General features: G+C 37.2%; 1 protein-coding gene across 1 annotated transcript in view; it reads left to right on the top strand.

Moving 5' to 3' along the window:
- Positions 1 to 286: 286 nt before the first annotated feature.
- The window catches only part of RIMKLB (ribosomal modification protein rimK like family member B), a 38597-nt gene continuing 17223 nt past the window's right edge, over positions 287 to 21660 (top strand). Inside the window, exons 1-2 of the mRNA XM_007937159.2 lie at positions 287 to 461; positions 20698 to 20928. Coding sequence (XP_007935350.1) covers positions 287 to 461; positions 20698 to 20928 — 406 coding nt within the window. The remainder of the gene's footprint in view (positions 462 to 20697; positions 20929 to 21660) is intronic.

Raw genomic sequence — 21660 nt, forward strand, 5'->3', positions numbered from 1 at the left:
TATTGAACTGTAGTGCCAGTTCTAATGGAGAACTCCTGTTTCAACAGCTACTGACGTTTTTTGACTGGTATAAAATTTTTTAATTTGAATGAAAGAGGAAAAGGTGTGACAGCTCCACTTGTCTTTTTCTGTTTGCATAGGTAGTATGTAATAGCATTTACTTGTGTATAAGCCAAAAATTAAGTAGATTTCTTGATTATTTTATATGTGTATTTTTTCTTCCATCTAGATAGAGTTCACATTCAAGAGAAACTAATCCAGAAAAAAGAAGAACAAGCAGATCAAGATGTGTAGCTCTGTGGCTGCCAAGTTGTGGTTTTTGACAGATCGTCGCATCAGGGAAGACTATCCTCAGAAAGAGATCTTACGAGCGCTGAAGGCCAAATGTTGTGAGGAAGAACTGGAATTTAGGGCTGTGGTGATGGATGAGGTGGTGCTGACAATTGAGCAGGGGAATCTGGGTAAGATTATGCTAAGCAGTCTTTGTAATTTTGCTTAGACCTGTTGTGAATGTACATGTCTTAGGAATGATTAGGACAAAATCCACTGCCATTGAGTCGGTTTTGACTCATAGTGACCCTGTTAGACAGAGAAGAACTGCCTTATAGGATTTCCAAGGCTATAGATCTTATGGAAGCATACTGCTTCCTTTTTTGCCTGCGGAACAGCTGGTAGTTTCAAACTGCCAGCCTTTTGGTTTGCAACCAAATGCTTTTACCGTTATGCCACCCCCCAAAAAATATACACTGCTATTGAGTTGATTCTAACTCATAGCTACCATGTAGGACAGAGTATAGAACCGCTCCATAGGGTTTCCAAGGCTGTATATATCACAGAAGCACATGGCCTATTTCCTGAAGAGCTGCAGGTGGGTTTGAACCACCAACCTTTTGTTGCAGACACATGTTTTAATCATTGTACCACTAAACCAAAAACAAACAAACAAACTCATTGCTATCGCGTATGTTCCACTCATAGCAACCCCCATTGGGTTTCTGAGGCAGTAAATCTTTACAGAAGTAGATTGCCTAGTCTTCCTTCCGAGGAATGGCTGGTGAGTTTGAACCTCCAGCAGTCTAGTTAATAGTCATATGTCTTAGGAACTACACCACCAGAGCTCCCAGTTGATTTATAGTGGTGGTCAAATCCTCTTTCCTTATAGTCTTTTTTAAGATGTTCTCTCTATTATTATAAGTGGTGTATTGAAGTCTGTAACAATTATCTGTTTCTCCCTTCAGTTCTGTCAGTGTTTGCTGTAGATATTTTGGGGCTTTTATGTTAGATGTGCATATATATTTATAATTGTTATATCTTTTTGATGAGTTGACTCTTTTATCATTTTATAATGCCCATGTTTGTCTCTTAGAACAGTTTTTACTTACCTTCTGTTTTTTTTCTGATATTATATAACCCCCACAGTTCTTGTTTGGTTATTATTTCCATGTAATATTCTTTTCTGTTCTTTCTCAGTCAGCCTATTTGTGTATTTGGGTCTAAGATATATGTCTTGTAGACAGCATATATAGGTGGTTCAATTTTTTTTTTTTAATTCATTTTACCACTCTTGCCTGAAGAGTTTATAATGCATTTACTTAAGGTACTTATCAATAAGGAAGGACTTTTGCCATTTTGCTGTTTGTTTCTTATGTGTCTTTTTTGCCCTTCATTTTCTCTAATACACTAGCTAGCATTTGTGTGTAGTTGGTTTGTGTAGTGAACCATTTTGATTCTATTCTTTTTTCCTGTTGTGTATATTTTTTAGACATATCTTTGTGGTTACCATGAGGCTTACATTAACATACTAAATTTATAACACTTTAGTTTAAATTAAAAGAAACCATGGTGGTATAGTAGTTAAGTACTCAATTGCTAACAGAAAGATTGGCAGTTCAAACTGATTGAGAGGCTCTGCAGGAGAAAGACCTAGAGATCTGCTCCTATAAAGATTATAGCCTAGAAAATCTTACGAGGCATTTCTACTCAGTCACATGGCATTGCTATGAGTTGAAATTGACTTGATGACACCTAAAATTTTAATTTTAATTTAAATTTAATTTAAATTAATGGCAACTCAATATCTACAGCCAAAACAAGACCAGGAGCTGACTGTGGGACAGACTATCAATTGTTCGTAGGCAAGTTCAACCTGAAGATTGAAAAATTAAAACAAGTCCACAAGAGCCAAAATATGAATATATGCCACTGAGTTTAGAGATTATCTAAAGAATAGATTTGACACATTGAACACCAGTGACCGAAAGCCAGATGAGTTGTGGGGTGATACCAAGAATATCATGCATGAAAAAAGCACAAAGTCATTAGAAAAACAGAAGAGACTCTGAAACTTGTTCTTGAACAGAGAGTAATTTAAAGCACAGGGAAAATATGACAAGATAAAAGAACAGAAGATTTCAAAGAGCAACTTGAGAAGACAAGTCTATTATTATAATGAAATATGCAAAGAAGATAGAAGGAATACACGTAGTCACTGTACCAGAAAGAATTGGTTCATGTTCGTCTATTTCAGAAGATGTGGCATATGATCAAGAACTGATGGTGCTGAAAGAAGAAGTTGAAGCTGCACTTAAGGAATTGGCTCCAGGAATTGATGGAGTACCCACTAAAAAGTTTCAACAAACAGATGCTGCACTGGAGGCACTTACTCATTTATGCCAAGAAATTTGGAAGACAGCTACCTGGCCAACTGACTGGAAAAGATCCATATTTGTACCCATTCCAAAGAAAGCTAATCCCACAGAATGTGGAAATTATCTAACAATATGATTAATATTGCACACAAGTAAAATCTTGCTGAAGATAATTCAAAAGCAGTTGCAGCAGTATATTGACAGGGAATTTCCTGAAATGAAAGCTGGATCTAGAAGAGGATGTGTTGATGTCAGGTGGATCTTGGCTGAAAGCAAATAATACCAAAAAGATGTTTACTTGTGTTTTATTGACTATGCAGAAACATTCCATTGTATGCATAATAGCAAATTATGGCTCACATTGAGAAGAATGGGAATTCCAGAACACTTCCAGCTGTGCTCATGAGGAACCTATACATGAACCAGGAGGCTGCTGTTTAAACAGAACAAGGGGATACTGCATTGTTTAAAATCAGGAAGAGAGAGTGTCAGGGTTGTATCCTTTCACCATATTTATTCAATCTGTTTGCTGAGCAAATAGTATGAGAAGCTGAGTTACATGAAGAAGAATGCAACATCAGGATTGGGGGAAGACTCATTAACAGCTTGCAGTATGCAGATGACACAACATTGCTTGCCGAAAGTGAAGATGACTTGAAGCATTTACTGATGAAGATTAAACACTACAGTCTGCATTATGGATTACACCTCGATTTAAAGAAAACAAAAGTCCTTACAACTAGACCAATAAGCAGCATCACAATAAATGGAGAAAAGATTGAAGTTGTCAAAGATTTCATATTACTTGGTTTCACAATCAAGACCGGTAGAAGCAGCAATCAAGACATCACACGTCATATGCACTGGACACAACTGCTGCAAAACACCTATTTAAAGTGGTGAAGAGCAAAGATGTCTCTTTGAAGAATAACGTGTGCCTAACCCAAGCCATGGTGTTTTCAGTTGCCTCATAAGCATGTGAAAGCTGGAAATGAATAGGGAAGACTGAAGGAGAACTGATGCTTTTGAGTTGTTGTATTGGTGAAAAATACTGAAAGTTCCATAGACTGCCAGAAGATCTAACAGGTCTGTCCTGGACGAAGTGCAGCTGGGATGCTCCTTGGAATCTAGAATGTCCAGACTTCGTCTGACTTACTTTGATCAAGTTGTCAGAAGGGACCATTCCCTGGAGAAGGATCTAATACTTGGTAAAGTGGAGGGTCAGCGAAAAAGGGCCAAGACCACAATGAGATAGATTGATGCAGTGGCTACAACGATGGGCTCAGGTATAGCAAGGATTGTGAGGCTGGCGCAGGACCAGGCAATGTTTCCTTCTGTTGTACATAGCATCACTATGAGTCAGAGCCGACTTGACAGCACCTAACAACAATAACAACATACAAAAAGTTTCTATACTGTACTTTTCCTCCCTTTTGTAATTATTATGATAAATTATATCTTTTTAGATTAATAAATTATATGCTCAATGACAAATTTACAAATTATATCATGCATCTGTCCATCTTAATCATGTAGAATATTAACTCTTAACATTATAAGCCAGAAATACCATAAAACTGCCTATGAGATTACCTTTATCAATGATCTTTTAATTCTACATGTGTCTTCAAGTTATTGTCTAGTGTCCCATTTGAAGAGCTCCCTTTAAAAAATGCTAATTTAGCATTTCTTAATGCATTTGACTACTAACCAGAAGGCTGGCGGTTCAAACCCACCAGCCACTCTTCGGAAGGAAGATTGGGCAATCTACTTCCGTAGTGATACCGCCTCAGAATCACCCAAAGAAGGGTTGCTATGTGTCGGATCCTACTCGAGGGCAGTGAGGTTTTTTTTATAGGACAGGTCTAGTCATCACAAACTCCTCCTACAGGTTTTGTTTATCTGGTCATGTCTTAATTTCAAGTTCATTTGGAAGACAATTTTGTCAGAATTCTTGATTGACAAGTTTTTAATTTCAGCTCTTTAAATATGCTATTGTATTGCCTCCTTTTGGCCTCTATGGTTTCTGTGGAGACACTGGCAGTTAATCTTATTGAGAATTCCTTATACATGGTAATACACTTTTCTCTTGCTGCTTTTGTTGTTGCTGTTGTTATGTGCCATCGAGTTGGACCCGACTCATAGTGACCCCTCCTTGGGTTTCCAAGGCAGTATCACTACAGCAGTAGATTGCCCCATCTTCCTTCTGAGAAGTGACTGGTGGATTTGAACTTCCAGCCTTCTTGTTAGCAGTCAGGTGCCTTAGGCACTATGCTACAAGAGCTCCTCTTGCTGCTTTTAGGAATCTCTTTATCTTTGGTTTTCAAGAGTTTGATTATGTATGGATTTCTTTGGGTTTATTCTACTTGAAGTTGAGCTTCTTGGATATGTGGATTCATGTTGTTTTGTCAAATCTGGGAAGTTTTCTGCTATTATTTTTTTCAAATATTCTCTTTGTCTCTTCTCTTTCTCTTCTCCTGGAATTCATATGATGCATATATTGATGATGGGCTCCCACAATTTCATTAGTCTTTGCTAACTCTTTGTTCTCTTTTTTTTTTCTCTTCAGGCTCAATTATTTCAATTGCTTTATCCTTTAGTTTGGTGATTCGTTTTTCTGCCAACTTGAATCTGTGATGTTGAATTTTCATTTCAGTTATTATTTTGTTATTATTACCACCATTTCTAGCTTTTTTCTATGCCTTATGATTTATTTATTTATTGCAGCCAGGATACTAGCTTTAAGCATACATGTGACTTTCTCAATTCCGCTATATACATTGTGCTTTCAAAAGTACCAGTTTCTAAAAGAAACTCTCACTGTGGGTTCTCTTTCAGATCTTAGGAGTTAATTGTCTGCTTCATTTAGTCTCAGGTGATTAAATGGGGTCACACCCTTTCCCTTTCCTGCCCCAGTCAGGCCATATTGAGGCTTTAGTTCCTTTCAGTAGCTCCTATGTATGTAAGACAGGACAGAAACATATAGCAAAGGAATTGAAGGATGATCTCAAGCATCTTAACTTGAACAGCTGTGAGGAAATTATTAATATCAGGGATAACATGAAGAATAAATTGAAGCTGGTTTCAGAATATTCAGTTGGACATAGCCAGGAAGGGTTGAAAAAATAGTCTGGATCTCAGAAGACAAGTGAGGGCTAGACAAGTCAGTGACAGTCCTACAGAAAAGGGCTTAATTTTCCTTAAACCATGTGTATTTGGTAGGTATTACATGGATATAAAACCCCTTGCCATCAAGTTGATTCCGACTCATAGTGACCCTTTAGGCAGAGTAGAACTGTTCCATAGGGTTTCCAAGGCTATACATCTTTGTAGAAGGAGACTGGCTCATTTTTTCTCCCACAGAGTGGCTCATGGGTTTGAACTGCCAGCATTTTGGTTAGCAGCCGAATGCTTTAACTACAATGCCACCAGATCTCCTTTACATGGATACATCTAGGAGAATTTGTATTATGCTTTTAAAATGAACAATATTAAATAAAAGTAAAATGTGTTCCATCTAATTTTCAGACTTTTGTGAGGGAGGGGGAGAGTTATATTTTTGGTACTAAAATTCTTTTCTTTCCTGGTGTAAGAGAACTGTCAGAGGTGTTGAAGCCCACCGAATGTGTATTTGAATTGTAGCTTTTCTTGCTGTGAGACCTTGGATGTGTTGCTTAACCTCTCTAGCTCAGTTTCTCAACAGGAATGATACTACCTATGCAGATAATGAATTAGTGTATTGATCTTTTTAGAGTAGGCATTTCACACAGGTTAGCTTGCTTCTGTTTTTTTCAATTGTTCAGTCATCTGTGAACTTTTATAAGTGTATTTGTTTATACTACTGTTTTTGTTTCCTTAGAGCAGATTTTTGAAAGAGGAATTGCTGAGTTGTGGTGGTGTTTTTATAAGTTTTGCTTAATTGATTTCTAGAAAAGTTGTATAATTTATATACCCCCTGCTAGGAAATTAATGCTTATTCCTTTACCATTGTGAAGATGATGTGGGACAGAGCAGTGTTTTGTTTTGTCCTTATGAGTCAGAATTGACTCGATAGCGCCTAACAGTAGCCCCTACCTCCATTAACCCTTATTGCATGTAAAAATCTTTGTCAGTTTGATAGGGGGAAAATTCTGTTTCATTAAATTATATATATTACTCATTAGCTCTAAGGAATCAAATCTGTGTTTGCACTAAATATGAGTTCTTTGATAGTGCTGTCTATAAGTTTAAAAAAGCAATAGATTTTGTTTTTCTTGGTGGCCTTTTGGTTTAGATATAATCACATTTTACTTCCATAGTATGAGGTAGTTTTTCAAAGTTACTAAGTATTTTTTCATTGATTGCCTCAATAAGAGTAACTAGGAGGGAGTTAACTTTCCTTCCAAATTATTTTATGAAAATAAATACATTTACGTAAAATAAAAAACATCTTACTACCAGATGGAGAAAGTAATAAATGCCAAGATAGAGACTAAATTATGCCTTTCTGGTTTCAGTTAACCATTGGTTAAAACTTTTGGAGCTCTTAATAATAGTCTTTTCATTAGCCTTTATGTCAGCAAAGTACAGAATACATGAAGGAGCAGGAAAGTCAGGGGAAAGAGAAGAACGAGATAGATTGCTTGCATCTGTCATCCTCTGGACTGTATTCCTTAAGTTATATCTGGTAAGGGATATGTAAAAGTATCTTAATTGCTCATTTGTTTATAGGAAATCTGAAGGTAAAAAATACTCATTTTCTTTGGTCAGAGGGCTTTAGAATGTTTGGTGATGATGTATGATGCTGTGGAGTATTAGGCTACTAGACCTGCTATTTATTAGCCAGACTTTAAAAAAAAAAAAAAAGCAAATACCAAGGGATTAAGTTTCAAAATAGGAAGTTTTGCTGAGTATATACGGTATGTAATTAGCCTTTGATGGGCAACAGCAGTATATCTGCATGCTAAATCAGTCAGCATTTTAGTTTTTGGTTTTGTTTTAGCATTTTGCTTTTGTTTAGTTAATTATTTAGAAAGGTGATTTCAGGTTTTATACATACATTGCTCATATTAGGTATCCCTGGGTGGTGCCCAAATGGTCTGTCATTGACTGCTAACATAAAGGTTGGCCTGTTTGAACCTACCCAGTACAGCTGTGGAAGAAACGTCTGATGATCTGCTTCCATAAAGAAAACTCTATGGAGCAGTTCTAGTCTGTAATGGGGTCACCTTGTGTCAGAATCGATAGCAATAGGATTTAGGTTTTTTATTTCCCCTGTTAAAATCTCAGGATCTCTGGTGGCACATTGGTTAAAGCATTTACCGCTGACCAGAAGGTCAGTGGTTTGAAGCCACTAGCTGCTCTTCAGGAGAAAGATAAGGCACTCTGCTTCCGTAAAGATTTATAGTCTTAGAAATCCTGTGGGGGCAGTTCTACTATAAAGCCCACTGCCATTGAGTTGGTTCCAACTCATAGCAACCCCCATTGGGTTTACGGAAGTAGATTACCCCATCTTCCTTCCATAGAGTGGCTAATGGGTTTGAACCAATAATCGTTAGGCTACATGGCCTGTGCTTAATACATTTTATTAATTTTATAATGTAATATTTAAGAATGTCTTCAGTCATTTAAAATGAGTCTGTTAGCCTTGTTCTCCTGCCTTTTTCCAAAATAATTTCAGAGTAGAGTTGACTTAATGATGTGGATGGAGTAAAGCTTTCGAAACCTTTGTTGCTGGTGTGGCATGACTCAAAATGGGAAGAAACAGCTGCAAACATCCATAAATAATTGGAACATGAAATCTATAAAATACGAATCTTGAAAAATTGAAAATTGTGAAAAATAAAATAGAATGCATAAAGATCAATATCCTAGGCATTAGTGAGCTAAAATGGACTGGTTTTGGCCATTTTGAATCAGATGATCATGTGATCTACTATGTCAGGAATGACAAATTGAAGAGGAATGGCATTGACATTCGTCATCACAAAGAATGTTTCAAAATCTATCCTGCAGTACAGTCAGTTAGGATAATATCCATATACCTATAAGGAACATGCGTCAGTACACTATTATTATTCAGAATTATGCATCAAACCAGTAAAGCCAAAGATGAGGAAATTGAAGATTTTTATGAACTTCTGCAGTCTGCAATAGACCAAACATGTAGTCAAGGTGTGTTGATTATCACTGGTGATTGGAATGCAAAAGTTGGAAACGAAGAATCACCAGTAGTTGGAAAATACGGCCTTGGTGATAGAAATGACGCTAAGAGATCACATGATAGAATTTTGCAAGACCAATGACTTATTCATTGCAAATACCTTTTTTCAACAACATAAATGGCAGCTATACATGTGGACTTCATCAGATGGAATACACAGGAATCATATTGACTTCATCTGTGGAAAGAGGTCATGGAGACGCTCAATGTCTTCAGCCAAAACAAGGCCAAAAGCTGACTGTGGAACACACCATCAATTGGTTATATGCAAGTTCAAGTTGAAGCTGAAGACTATTAAAACAAGTCCACAGGAGCCAAAATGTGACCTTGATTATATCCCTCCTGGATTTACAGACTATTTAAAGAATAGATCTGATGCATTGAACACCAGTGACCAAAAACCAGAGGAATTGTGGGATGACATCAAGAACATCATCCATGAAGAAAACAGAAGGTCATTAAAAAGACAAGAAAGGAAGAAAAGACCAAAATGGATGTCAGAAGAGACTCTGAAATTTGCCCTTGAGTCGAGAGTAGCTAAAGCAAATGGAAAAAATGGCAAGATAAAAGAGCTGAACAGAAGATTTCAAAAGAGCAACTTGAGAAGACAAATGAAATGTGCAAAGACCTGGAGTTAGAAAACCAAAAGGGAAGAACACACTGGCATTTCTCAGGCCAAAAGAACTGAAGAAAAAATTCAAGCCTTGAGTTGCAATATTTAAAGATTCTATGGGCAAAATATTGAATGGTGCAGGAAGCATCAAAAGAAGATGGAAGGAATACATAAGAGTTACTGTACCAACCTGTTGTGGTAGTTAAATTTGTATGTCAACTTGGCTAGGCCTGGTTGAGTGGCTGGACATTTGGTGGTAGTTTTTCCCCATGATGAGACTGGCAATCAGCTCCACGGTGGGATCTACCACAAGCAGCTGAGTGGCTGCATTTGGGATGTGGTCTGCTTTCTGAATATAAGGAGAAGCCTTGGGGATAGTCTCTAGCTTATGGCATGCTTGGACCCCGCATGTAGCCATGTCATTGTTCAGCAGCCTGCCATGCTCTGGCGACTTAAGATGGACTTGAATTAATAGCCTGCTGTGTGGTTTGGTAACATTGGGACTGTGCCATTTTATTTGTTGACCTTGGGCTTGTTAGCCTCAGCAGCCAGTAGCTACCTGAGTGAAAAATGCCTCTAGCTTCAGTGGGCCAGGAGCAAGGTCGAGGGGCTTTCATACACCCCCTAGAGCCTGGCACTTTGAACTTGGACTTAACACCTCCAAACTGTGAGAGAATAAACTCCTGTTTGTTAAGGCCACCCCATTTGTGGCATATTCTTGTTAGAGTGGCACTAGGTAACCAAAACAAGTATATTGACAGAGAACTTTCAGAAACGCAAGCTGGATTCAGAAGATGTGGAACAAGGGATATTATTTCTGATGTCAGATGGATCTTGGCTGAAAGCAAAGTAAACCAGGAAGATGTTTACTTGTGCTTTATTCACTGTGTGAAAACATTCAACTCTATGTGGATCATAATGAATTATGGCTAACATTGAGAAGAATGGGAATTCCAGGACACTTATTTGTGCTCATGAGGAACCTGTGCATAGACCAGGAGGCTGTTGTTCTAACAGAACAAGGGGATACTGCATGGTTTAAAATTGGGAATGGAGTGCATCAGGGTTGTATCCTTTCTCCATACTTACTCAATCTGTATGCTGAACAGATAATCTGAGAAGCTGGACTATATGAAGAAGAATGTGGCATCAGGATCGGAGGAAGACTCATTAACAACCTGTGATAGACTACACAACCTTGCTTGCTGAAAGTGAAGATGACTTGAAGCACTTACTGACTACAGTCTGCGGTATGGATTACACTTCACCATAAAGAAAATGAAAATCCTCACAACTGGACCAATAAGCAGCATCACGATAAATGAAAAGATGGAAGTTCTCAAAGACAAAGATTGGTTCCACAATCAACACCAATGGAAGCAGCAGTCAGGAAATCAGATGACGTATTGCACTGGGAAAATTTGCTGCAAAAGACCTCTTTAAAGTGCAGAAGAGCAAAGATGTCTCTTTGAAAGACTAAGGTGCACCTAACCCAAGCCATGGTGTTTTCAGTTACCTCATATACATGTGAAAGCTGGACATTGAATAGGGATGACTGAAGGAAAAGTGATGCTTTTGACTTACTGTGTTGGCAAAGAATACTCAAAGTACCATGAACTGCCAGAAGAACTAACAGGTCTGTCCTAGAAAAAGTGCAGCTGGAATGCTCCTTGGAAGCGAGAATGGCCAAACTTTTTCTGACCTACTTTGGTCATGTTGTCAGAAGGAACCATTCCCTAGAGAAGGATATAATGCTTGGTAAAGTGGAGAGTCAGCGAAAAAGGGCAAGACCCTCAAGGAGATGGATTGACACAGCGGCTACAGCAATGAGCTCAGGTACAGCAAGTATTGTGAGGCTGGTGCAGGACCAGGCAGTGTTTCATTCTTTTGTTCATGGGGTCACTATGAGTCAGCCAACTCAACGGCATGTAACAACAACAAAAACAGTATTTTTTAAGTGATTAATATGGAACTCAAAGTGAATAGCACTGTCATTCATTCCTGAACAAAGCTTATCTAACAAATTGTATTTTCTCTGTAAGGCTCATCACACTATTCTTTGGCTTATGAACACTAGTCGGCACTTCTGTACTGTACATTTTTGAACAGCAAATTCACCAACAAAAAAGCACAAAAAAGAGTGACATTAAATAGACTGCAAAAAGGACATTTATTTACAGTTTGAGAGTTGAAACAAGAAGATAGAGCTTTGCTGTATTTGACCTCAGCTGAGAAACATGTAATTCTGGTGACTCAGATTTTGTGCTGCTCTGTATAATCCACACATGTACATGACTGCTGATGTTGGGGTTACAAATAAATTTTAGCAAGTAGGCCAATTCACAGATATGGAATCCAGGAATAATGAAAGGCCCCTTCAGACCAACCCAACCCAACTGTAAACTGCTACTCTAAATTCTTGGAGGACAAGGTCCCCACTGCCTGCCCTGGCACCAGCTATTCACTCAAAAAACGTGGCCCATGGACCATTGTTCCTTCATGAGCTGAGGAATCAAAGATAGTAACTGGTTGGTATACGTGGCTGACCTGTAGAAGATTGACAGCCTTTCCCTTCATCTGGCACTTCCCTGTTTGGTTTCAATAACCGATCAGGTTCCAAAATAGTTGGTTCCAATTGCTTTTAATAGTTCATTTGTTTTGTTGGAGGGACTGACTACTCTTTTTCCTACGCCTGCCATTTTGTACGAGGTCACTCAGATTTATCAAGCTACTAGGAGCTTGCAGTGTATTTATCTGTCTGCATCAAGCTCTTTCAGATTTAAGGATCCAATTTCTCTTGGAGATACCTATAATGTGAGGCCAATAATTGTGGATTAGGATCTAGTTCTATGAATAAGTTAACTGTAATAAATTACAGCCTAATGTTTATTAAAAGTGGTAATTAGTGTACATACTTGTCTTATACTTGATCTAGAAGAAAACGTTCTGATTTTGTTCCAGTACTAAAATGATGCTTATTCTAAGTTTTTGCTTTTTTTAGTACCCATTACCAGGTTAAGCAAATTTTTCTCTTCCTAAGTAAACTTAAGAGATGTTTCTATTAAAATACATACTCATCAAAACTTCTTAATTGTTTTTAGCTATTCCAGTGAGTATGAAAGGAGCTCTAGTGGTGCAGGCATTTGGCTCCTAACCAAAAAGGTCAGCAGTTTGAACCCACCAGCTGTACTGTGGGAGAAAGATGAGGCAATCTGTTTCTGTAAAGATTTATAGTAAGAATCAACTCGGTGGCAGTGGGTTTGGCTTTTTGATTAGTGAGTCTGAAGTAAGTGCACCTTATTTTTGATTTTGTGTATCTCCTCTCACTAATGAGGTTAAGTATCTTTTCTTATGTTCATATTTCATATGTTCCTGTACATTTTGCTCTTAGACTGGCTGATTATCTTACTTTTGTAAATGTCTCATTGTGACTACCTTTTAACTTTCTTATTGGTGTTGATAAATAGAATAACTTAATTTTAATGTAGTCCAATTTTTCTTATTCTTTATTGTTGATTCTTTTTCTGCCCTGTCATGAAGATATTCCCATCTATGTTGTCTTTTGTAAGTTTGACATTCAAATTTAGATTTACAGTCTGCTTGGAACTGATCTTTTTAATTTTTAAATTTCCTTTGTTGTAGAAAATATACACAGCAAAACACCAGTTTAACAGCTTCTCCATGTAAATTCATTGACATTGATTACTGTGCAACCCTTCTCATCCTCCTTTTGATTTGTTCCTCCCCTATTCACGTAAACTCACTGTCCCTTAAGGTTCCTCTCTCTTCTTTTGAGTTGTTGTTGTCATTTTGATCCCATGTAGATAGTTTAGTTCTTAAAAGAGCATAATGTTCAAGGCAGATAGTTTAGCTGTTGTTTGGTTTTGAGAAGATTTCAGGGGCTATTTTTGGTTTAACATTTAAAGATTATCCCCAGAAAGTCTGGAGTCCATGAGAATTTGAAATTCTATTCTGTATTTTCCCCCTTTTGATCAGGATTCTTCTATAAAATCTTTCAGTATGATAGCTGAGCACTATCTAGTTCTTCTGGTCTCAAGGCAAAGGAGGCAGTTGTTCATGGAGGCAATTAGCCCACATTCCATCATTCCGTATCTTCTATTCCTGACTCTCCTCTTCCTCTTTTGCTACAGGTGAATAGATAGCATGACATATTGTGAATGCCACACTTGGGGTGATCACTTGGAAGCAGTCAAGATCCCAGGCACTATGCAGTGAAGTAGGAGGTAGAACAGAAGCACTGAACACATTATTAGGCCAGTTACCTCAGCTGTCCTCTGAAACCATGACCCTAAACTTTCATATCAAAGAACCAAATTCCTTGAGATTTTTGGTTGTACATAAGCAGTCTCGGCAATTACTCTTTTGTTGTTGTTATTGTTGTAAATATATCTGTCCCACAGCTTTGGCCAGTTCAACTCTTTACATGTGTACAGCTTGCTGACATCAGTTGTAATTATTGGTTGTACAACCCTAACCCTACCCTTAATAAATGACATAATTCCATCACTGTTAACTCCTCGTTTTCCCCTCCCTGCTTCCCCTGGTAACCACTAATAAACTTTGATCTTGATGTGTTCATCTTTTCTTGTCTTTTTCTATTAAGTGAAGTCATACAATATTTGCCCTTTGTGATAGACTTAGTTCACTCTGCATAGTATATTCCATCCATATTGTAATATGTATCAAGATTTCATACCTTCTGTAGTATGTATGTGCCACATTTTGTTTAGCCATTCATCTGTTGTGGGCATTTAGGTTGTTTCTACCTTTTGGCTATTGTGAATAATGCTGCAGTGAACATTGGTATACAAGTCTCTTTTTGAATGTCTCCTTTCAAGTCTTTTGGAGCTCTGGTGGTGTAATGTCTAAGACATTTGACTGCTAACCAGAAGACTGGTGGTTCAAACCCACTAGCTACTCCTCAGAAGGAAGGTTGGGCAATCACCTTCTGTAGTCATACTTCCTCGGAAACCTAAGGAGGAGTCGCCGTGAGTTGGATCTGACTTGAAGGCAGTGAGTTTGGTTTGGGTTTTTTTGTTTTCAAGCCTTTTGAGCATTTACCTAGGAATGGAATTGCTTAGCCATATGGTAGTTCTGTTTTTAGTTGTTTTAGGAAGCACCACACTGTTCACCCTTTTGCATCCCTACCAGCAGTTGGTAAGAGTTCAGATTTCCCCGTGTCCTCACCAACACTTAATGCTCACGTTCTCATCTGCAAAAAGGGATGATGAAATGATGATAAGAGTTTTTGAGTGCTTACTGTGTGCCAAGGAGTTCTTCAGTGTTAATCAAGTTAATAATACTGCTTTTATTTATTTTGCCTGTTTTACAGATTAGGAAACTAAGGCACAGAGGTTAAATAACTTCCCTGATATTACACAACTAGTTAGTGGTAGAGTTTAGATTTGAACTGGGGTAGAGACATTGTTATTGCTAGAGGGAATCCTGAAGTATGTCTCTATGCCCTGTTTTTCCTTTCCAGTCCCTTTATTACTGTCTTTTCTATTTGAAATCTAAAGTATGCTGTAGGTACTTAAGAATGTTCAGGGTTCAAATTTTGATATGGTTTTCCCCTTTTGTTATTAATTATTTAATAGCTTACACACACACACACACACACACACACACACACGGATATAGCACTGTATTTAGAAAGTTTTAGCCATCACGAAGTACGTACTTGATTATCAATCTGTTCGTCTCCAGCTTTTGGCAATTTGACTGTTTGTCAGTGGGACTACAGTTTCATTGTCTATATTAAACAGAATCTTTCTTTCCTCCCTTACCTTCTCTATACTTGGTCTGTTGCATGAAGACTACCATTTTTTTTTATGGTTGGTATCATTACTAGTGACTTAAATTATATGCTTTCCCACTTATCTTTTGTGCTTCTGTGTAGCTTTTCTTTACTGTTTCAGTAAAGATTGATATTTTATAGAGGAAGAGAGAGCAATAGTATGCTAAGTTAGCAAAATAGATGCATCTCTTTTTACTTCCAATGGACCTTTTATATATCAAATATCAAATAGTCAGATATCCTTGATTGGAGAGTAGATAAAGAAACTAGTTCTCAAGTTGAATTGCCATTAACAGTTACTATATGTGTCATCAGACTACCTCACCCTACCATTGTGAGATGAGAGCAATTCATAAGCTCTGATATTAAGTAGTTACTTTGTGCCAATCAATTATTAAGTAACTTTACTTGCATTTAATTTTTTCTTATCCTCACAATTTCTCAGATGGAGCTAGGGCTTTTTTTTTTTTAAACTATCTAAATGTTGTTTTTATTATGTGCCGTCGAGTCAGCCCGACTCACAGCGACCCCTCCTTCGGTTTTGAAGGTGGTATCACTCCGGAAGTAGATTGCCCAGCCTTCTTTCCGAGGAGTGGCTGGTGGGTTTGAACCACCAGCCTTTTGGTTAGCAGTCAAGTGCCTTAGGCACTGTGCTACCAGAGCTCCTTTTCTAAATGTAGAAGAGCAAGAGAGAATATTCAAAGATGCAGAGCTTGAATGTATTTATAAAAGAAGCTAGCCAGTCATTACCTTGAATAAATTTTTAAAGTAAATTTGAAAATGGAGTATCCATAATCTGATTGCTTGCTTCCTGACTTTCTGTTATCTCCTTTTTTTTCAATCTTTTTTCTTTCTAAGTACATGACCAAGCTGCATGGAGCAGTGCTCAGTGATAACAAAGTGAACTGTTAGAGCCTTCTCTTTGCTTCTTTCTATAGTATTAATGAGGGATCTGGGATAGTTCTTTTGGTTCCTAATCCTTCCCAAAAGAACATGCCTTTGAAGAGTAAAAATGTTGTCTTTACCTGAGATTAATAGCTGGGTAACACTTGGAAACAAGATACTAAGAAATTAGAGGAGGAAAAAAAATTGTTAGGATGTTTCTAGGAGAAAACAGTATATTTTGTTAGGAAGTTAAGTGTACGTGAAAGGTAATGTTTTGTGCAACTCTTAAGAATTACTTACCCTCAATAACTTATTCTTATTGCTAGTTGTCCTATTTGCATCAAATTTTAGGTACTTTTCCTCCTTTGTTTTTGATTAGTTTAGGACTGTGGGGGAGGAAATAAGCTGTTTTTTTTTTTTTTTTAAAGTCTGAGGGAACAACAGTCTGATTTGCAAGGTGTGCACAAAGACAGATTGGTATTTATGGTAGGTAACAGTTCTGTGTGACCCAAACCCTTGCTTGCAATTTTTGTTAGTTGATGTTCCAGAGCAGATTATTTGGGAAATAGATTTATAATGATAAGAATATTTTAAAACATTCAGAATTATCATTTTTGGGATTTGATTCTAGAGAATTTACATGCATAAAAGCCCATTGTTGGTGGTGAATTACATAGCTTTGTCAATTAAATAAGTTTTTTGAATCAAAAGAACTAAATTTTTGTTATGTGAATTTAGCTGAGAGCAGGCAACTCTAGAAGAATTGTACATCCCTTATACTGCTATGCGTTTTTTCCAGCTAGACCGTATAGTCTGAGAAAGAATTTATTAGAATTTTGTCCTAGATTTGGTTCTAATTATTACTTTTAACAAATTGTTTTAACTTGTAGTCAGTCTTAATATCTTTAAGATGAACTAATGTAAATTTAATATCTTTAAGATGAACTAATGTAAATAACTATAGTGGCATGATAACACTAGCAAGGGAAAATGGAGCAGTGGAGGACCAGTAACTAACTGGAATGGGAAACATTACAGGTTGAGTGAAGCCCTTGGATGGGAGATTTAGAAGAGGCATAGTGAGTTCTTTCAGGAGCCTGATACACGACATTGGATTATTATTATTTTTAATATATTTTATTGAAATATAATTTTTGTACAGTGAAATACACAAAAACTAAAGTGACATGGGTCAATGCCTTTTTTTTTTTTTTTGCAGTGTTCCCTCTCCTTCCATGACATTGGATTATTCCCAGGTCTCTGGAGAGTGACATACATTCAAAGTGGCTGCATTTTTGAGCTGGTCACTGCTATTTTCTTTTTTTTAATGCATTTTACTGAAATATAATTATATATAGTGAAATACACAAAACTAAAGTGACATGGGTCAATGCACTTTTTTTTTTTTTTTTTTTTGGGGCGTTGTTTCCTCCTCTCCTCTCCCCTCCCCTTCCACTCCTGGCAACCAACAAAGAAAGATTCCCTCCATATATAAACCTTTCCTTGACCCTCCACAACAACGAACTGATACCATATTTGTCCTTCTGTGATTGACTTGTTTCATTCAGCATATAATGTCCTCCAAGTTCATCCATATTATGCTGTGTTTTGTGGACTCTGCATTATTCTAAAGTGCCGCATAACATTCCATTATGTGTATGTACCATAGTTTGGTCATCCTCTCTTCTGCTGATGGGCACATGGGTTGTTTCCATCTTTTTGTTATTGTAAATAGTGTTGTGATAAACATGAATGTGCATATATCTGTTCCTGTCCTGGCTCTCACCTCTCTAGGATGTATACACCTAGTAATGGGATTGCTAGGTCAAATGGTATAAATGGTATCTCCAATTCCAGCGTTCTAAGGAATTGCCATATTGCTTTCCACAGTGGTTGTATCACTTCACAGTGCCACTAGCAGTCACTGCTATTTTCAATTCAGCTATTCAAGAGACTTGGGTGTTAGGCAGCATGTACGCTGCCCTTGTTTTTTAAATGGAAGATTAAGTTTCTAACAGTGCTTCAACCTGTCATTTTTCCTTTCTGGTTACCATTCTGGTTCACTTATATTTTAAAAATTCAAGTCCATTCCAGTATAGCTTTGTCAGCTATGACTGAAACAAGCTGAACTGGTTTGAAATCCTGCGTTGAAGCCGATGGCAAAACCTTGTGTCACCTGTCTGCTAACAACCACCTACATACTCACAGTTGCTTTTGGAAAATAATAACTTCTACATCTCTTTCTCCTTCAAGATTTTGTGTAATTGTCTCTCACTGGATTCTCAAATGGAACCCTACTGGTAGGGGAGTATGGCCACACTGTTTTGTGGAGGGATTAAAATAGAGATTGTGTGGAGTTTGAACAGGCACATACCTCCAGTTCCCTTAATCAGAACAGATACAGAGCAGCCAGTTAAGGTGCAGCCATTGGTCTCTTCCCATCCGGAGCAAAGAAGAGTAAAGATAAGCAAAGACACAAAGAGTCCAAAGGACTCAGTGGACCACATGAACCTCAGTCTCCACAACTCTGAAACCAAAACAACTATATGGTGCCTGGCTACCAAAGCTGGCTGCTCTGAAAAGTAGGAGGTCCCTGATAGATTGGGAGAAAAATATGAAGGAAAACTCAAAATCATAAAAAGAACCAGGCTTACTGGCCCAATAGAGACTGTAGGACCCCCAAGACTATGGCCCTTAGACACCCTTTATTGAAATTGAACTCACCCCCATGATTCAACTTTCAGCCAAATGAAAGGTGAACAATAATATCAAGGAAGTACACACTCCTTAGTACTATCAACCATACAAGATCAAAAGGGCAGCATTTGCTCAAGGATAAAGCTCAAAACACAGGAAGGAATAGGAAAGAAGGATGAAGGCAAATGGTAAACACAGGGAGGAAGTGGGAAGAGTGCTATGATTTTTTGGGGGATTACAACGAATGTCACAAAACAAAATATGTCTGGATTATTGAATACAAGATTTTAGCCCTAACCAGTCGTTCCTGTATCATACTTCTGCTAAGACCATGAAGATTAATACTAATAATGTCTGTATAATGAAAGCTTGTTGAGAGCAAGGACTTTATCTGTCTATTCACCAGTTTATTTCTAGCATTTGGAAACAAATCTGATGCATAGTAATTGCATAATGCTTATTGAATGAATGAGTGTTTGTCTGTGAGGGTTTGGTCATATGGTATATCTGTAGAACATAATTCCATTCAACCCACCCTCCAAAAAATTAAATAAAGCTCTGTGTGCAGATCTAGAGAGATGTTTATGGTATAATTTTAACTAAAGAGAGAAAGTTATTAAAAGTAGTATAAAATTATTAAATTTCATGGTTTTTTTTAAATTTTTTTTATATGTTTAGGTAACTGGTGAAACTATTAACATTGAATACCTAGAGTGTTGGATGGAAAGTGAATGTTATATATATATATTTGTATTTAAATGTTTTAAAGAAGTAGACAGTATGTTCATATTTTTATTTATTATGGTGAGTATATAGTAACAAGAGGAGCTCTGGTAGCGTAGTGCCTAAGGCACTTGACTGCTAACCAGTAGGCTGGCAGTTCAAACCCACCAGCCACTCCTCAGAAGGAAGATGGGGCAATCTACTTCCATAGTGATACTGCCTGGGAAACCCAAGGAGGGGTCGCTATGAGTCAGGTCTGACTCAAAGGCATATAACAACAACAACATATAGTAACAAAATGTTTCTGTTTAACATTTTTTACATGTATAATTCAGCGACATTGATTACTTTATCATGTTTTATAACCATTACCATTATGTATTCAAACTTTTCTTTCACCTTCAGTGGAAAGTTAGTGCTCCCCAAGCAATGACTGCTTCTTTCCTTCCTTTTTTCCACACTTTGGTCTCTGTACATTTGCCTGTTCTAGTTCTAGTGGAACCATGCAATATTTTTCCTTTAGTGACTAACTTCTTTCCCTCAGCATAATGTTTCAAAGCACATCTATGTTGTAGCATGTATCAGAATTTCATTTATCTTTATGGCAGAATATTGTGTGTAAATATGTACTGTTTTTCAGTGAAAATAAGTTTTAAGAAACAACTCATAAATAACTTGTTCCTACATTATTTGGGGCTTCCATAAATAGAATGGTATTGGATAAAACTTCTAGAAATCTGCCTCTTCCTGCCATGATACCTAGTAAACTCAGACTTTTTCTGTGAATATCTAAACACTAGTAAAATTCATTCTCAGATTTCCTTTAAAAAAAAAACCTCAACATTACCTATCTGCATATTTTTTCCCATGTCTGAACATAGAGTTCTGACATTCTTTTTTTATTAGTTATTTAGTATTTTATTGTGTTGACATGTACCAACCAGTACAAACATTTTTCTAAGTAGAAGTATCTCTCCATCATGATCAAATACTACCAAACTAGTGCATTTGGTTTTGTGATACCCCACCTCTCCCAACTTTGGCTTGTTTCTATTCCTCTGTTTCCCTTCTAATTTTTACTTCATTTTTACTTCGTTTCTCTATATTCCAGGTCTACGGATTAATGGAGAACTAATCACTGCCTACCCCCAGGTGGTGGTAGTAAGAGTACCAACCCCTTGGGTACAAAGTGATAGTGACATTACTGTTTTACGCCACCTAGAGAAGATGGGATGTCGGTTGATGAACCGGCCTCAAGCCATCTTGAACTGTGTTAATAAGTTCTGGACATTTCAAGAGTTGGCTGGCCATGGTGTTCCTCTGCCAGATACTTTCTCTTATGGTGAGTTCACTAATAAGAATGTATAACTTAAGTTTTTAGCACAGATAATTTTGGAAGCCATATAAAACTAATAGGTTTATATGATATAAGGAAATTTATGAACATGAAAGAACCTCTTATAGGGGTGATTTTCCATTTTAACAAATTGTATAGGAGAATTGGATGTGGCTGTGTTTAAATACAATTTTATTACAGAAACAGCAAGCCAAATCTGGCCCACAGGTCATAGTTTGCCATCCTCTAGGGTAAAAAGTAGTAGATATGATGGTAATCTTTTTATAATTTCTTATTATTACCATTTTCTCGATAATTCCTTATAAAGATTGTCATTCCTTTTAGAAAATGACTACTGAATATACTTTCAAGAAAGTGCTTCTGCAAGTGTCTGTGGTAAAAGATATTTTTCTTTTTAAGGCAAGTCTGCTCTAGATCAGTACTTACTCTTGTAAAATAAAATGAAAATGTCACAGTGATGCCAAATTGCTACAAAAGCTTCTTATGCTTACTTTTTTTTTTTAATTGGGTCACAGCAATAAGAACCAAGGAGAGAAAAGACACAGGTTACAGAACCACATTTTGAGTAGAACTATTACAAACAATATTATGCTAACACACTTCCTGACCTTCCAGTTCTAGTTTAGAGAAGAGTAGTCTTGCTGTAAATCAGTACAGAGTTTTCCATAAAAATATTTCTCCAAATAAATGTCTGCTAGAGTGCTTGGAAGGCTGGTG

Source organism: Orycteropus afer, unplaced genomic scaffold, assembly GCF_000298275.1.
Source record: "Orycteropus afer afer isolate SDZICR_OR568_19922 unplaced genomic scaffold, OryAfe1.0 scaffold00040, whole genome shotgun sequence".
Classification (NCBI taxonomy): Eukaryota; Metazoa; Chordata; class Mammalia; order Tubulidentata; family Orycteropodidae; genus Orycteropus; species Orycteropus afer.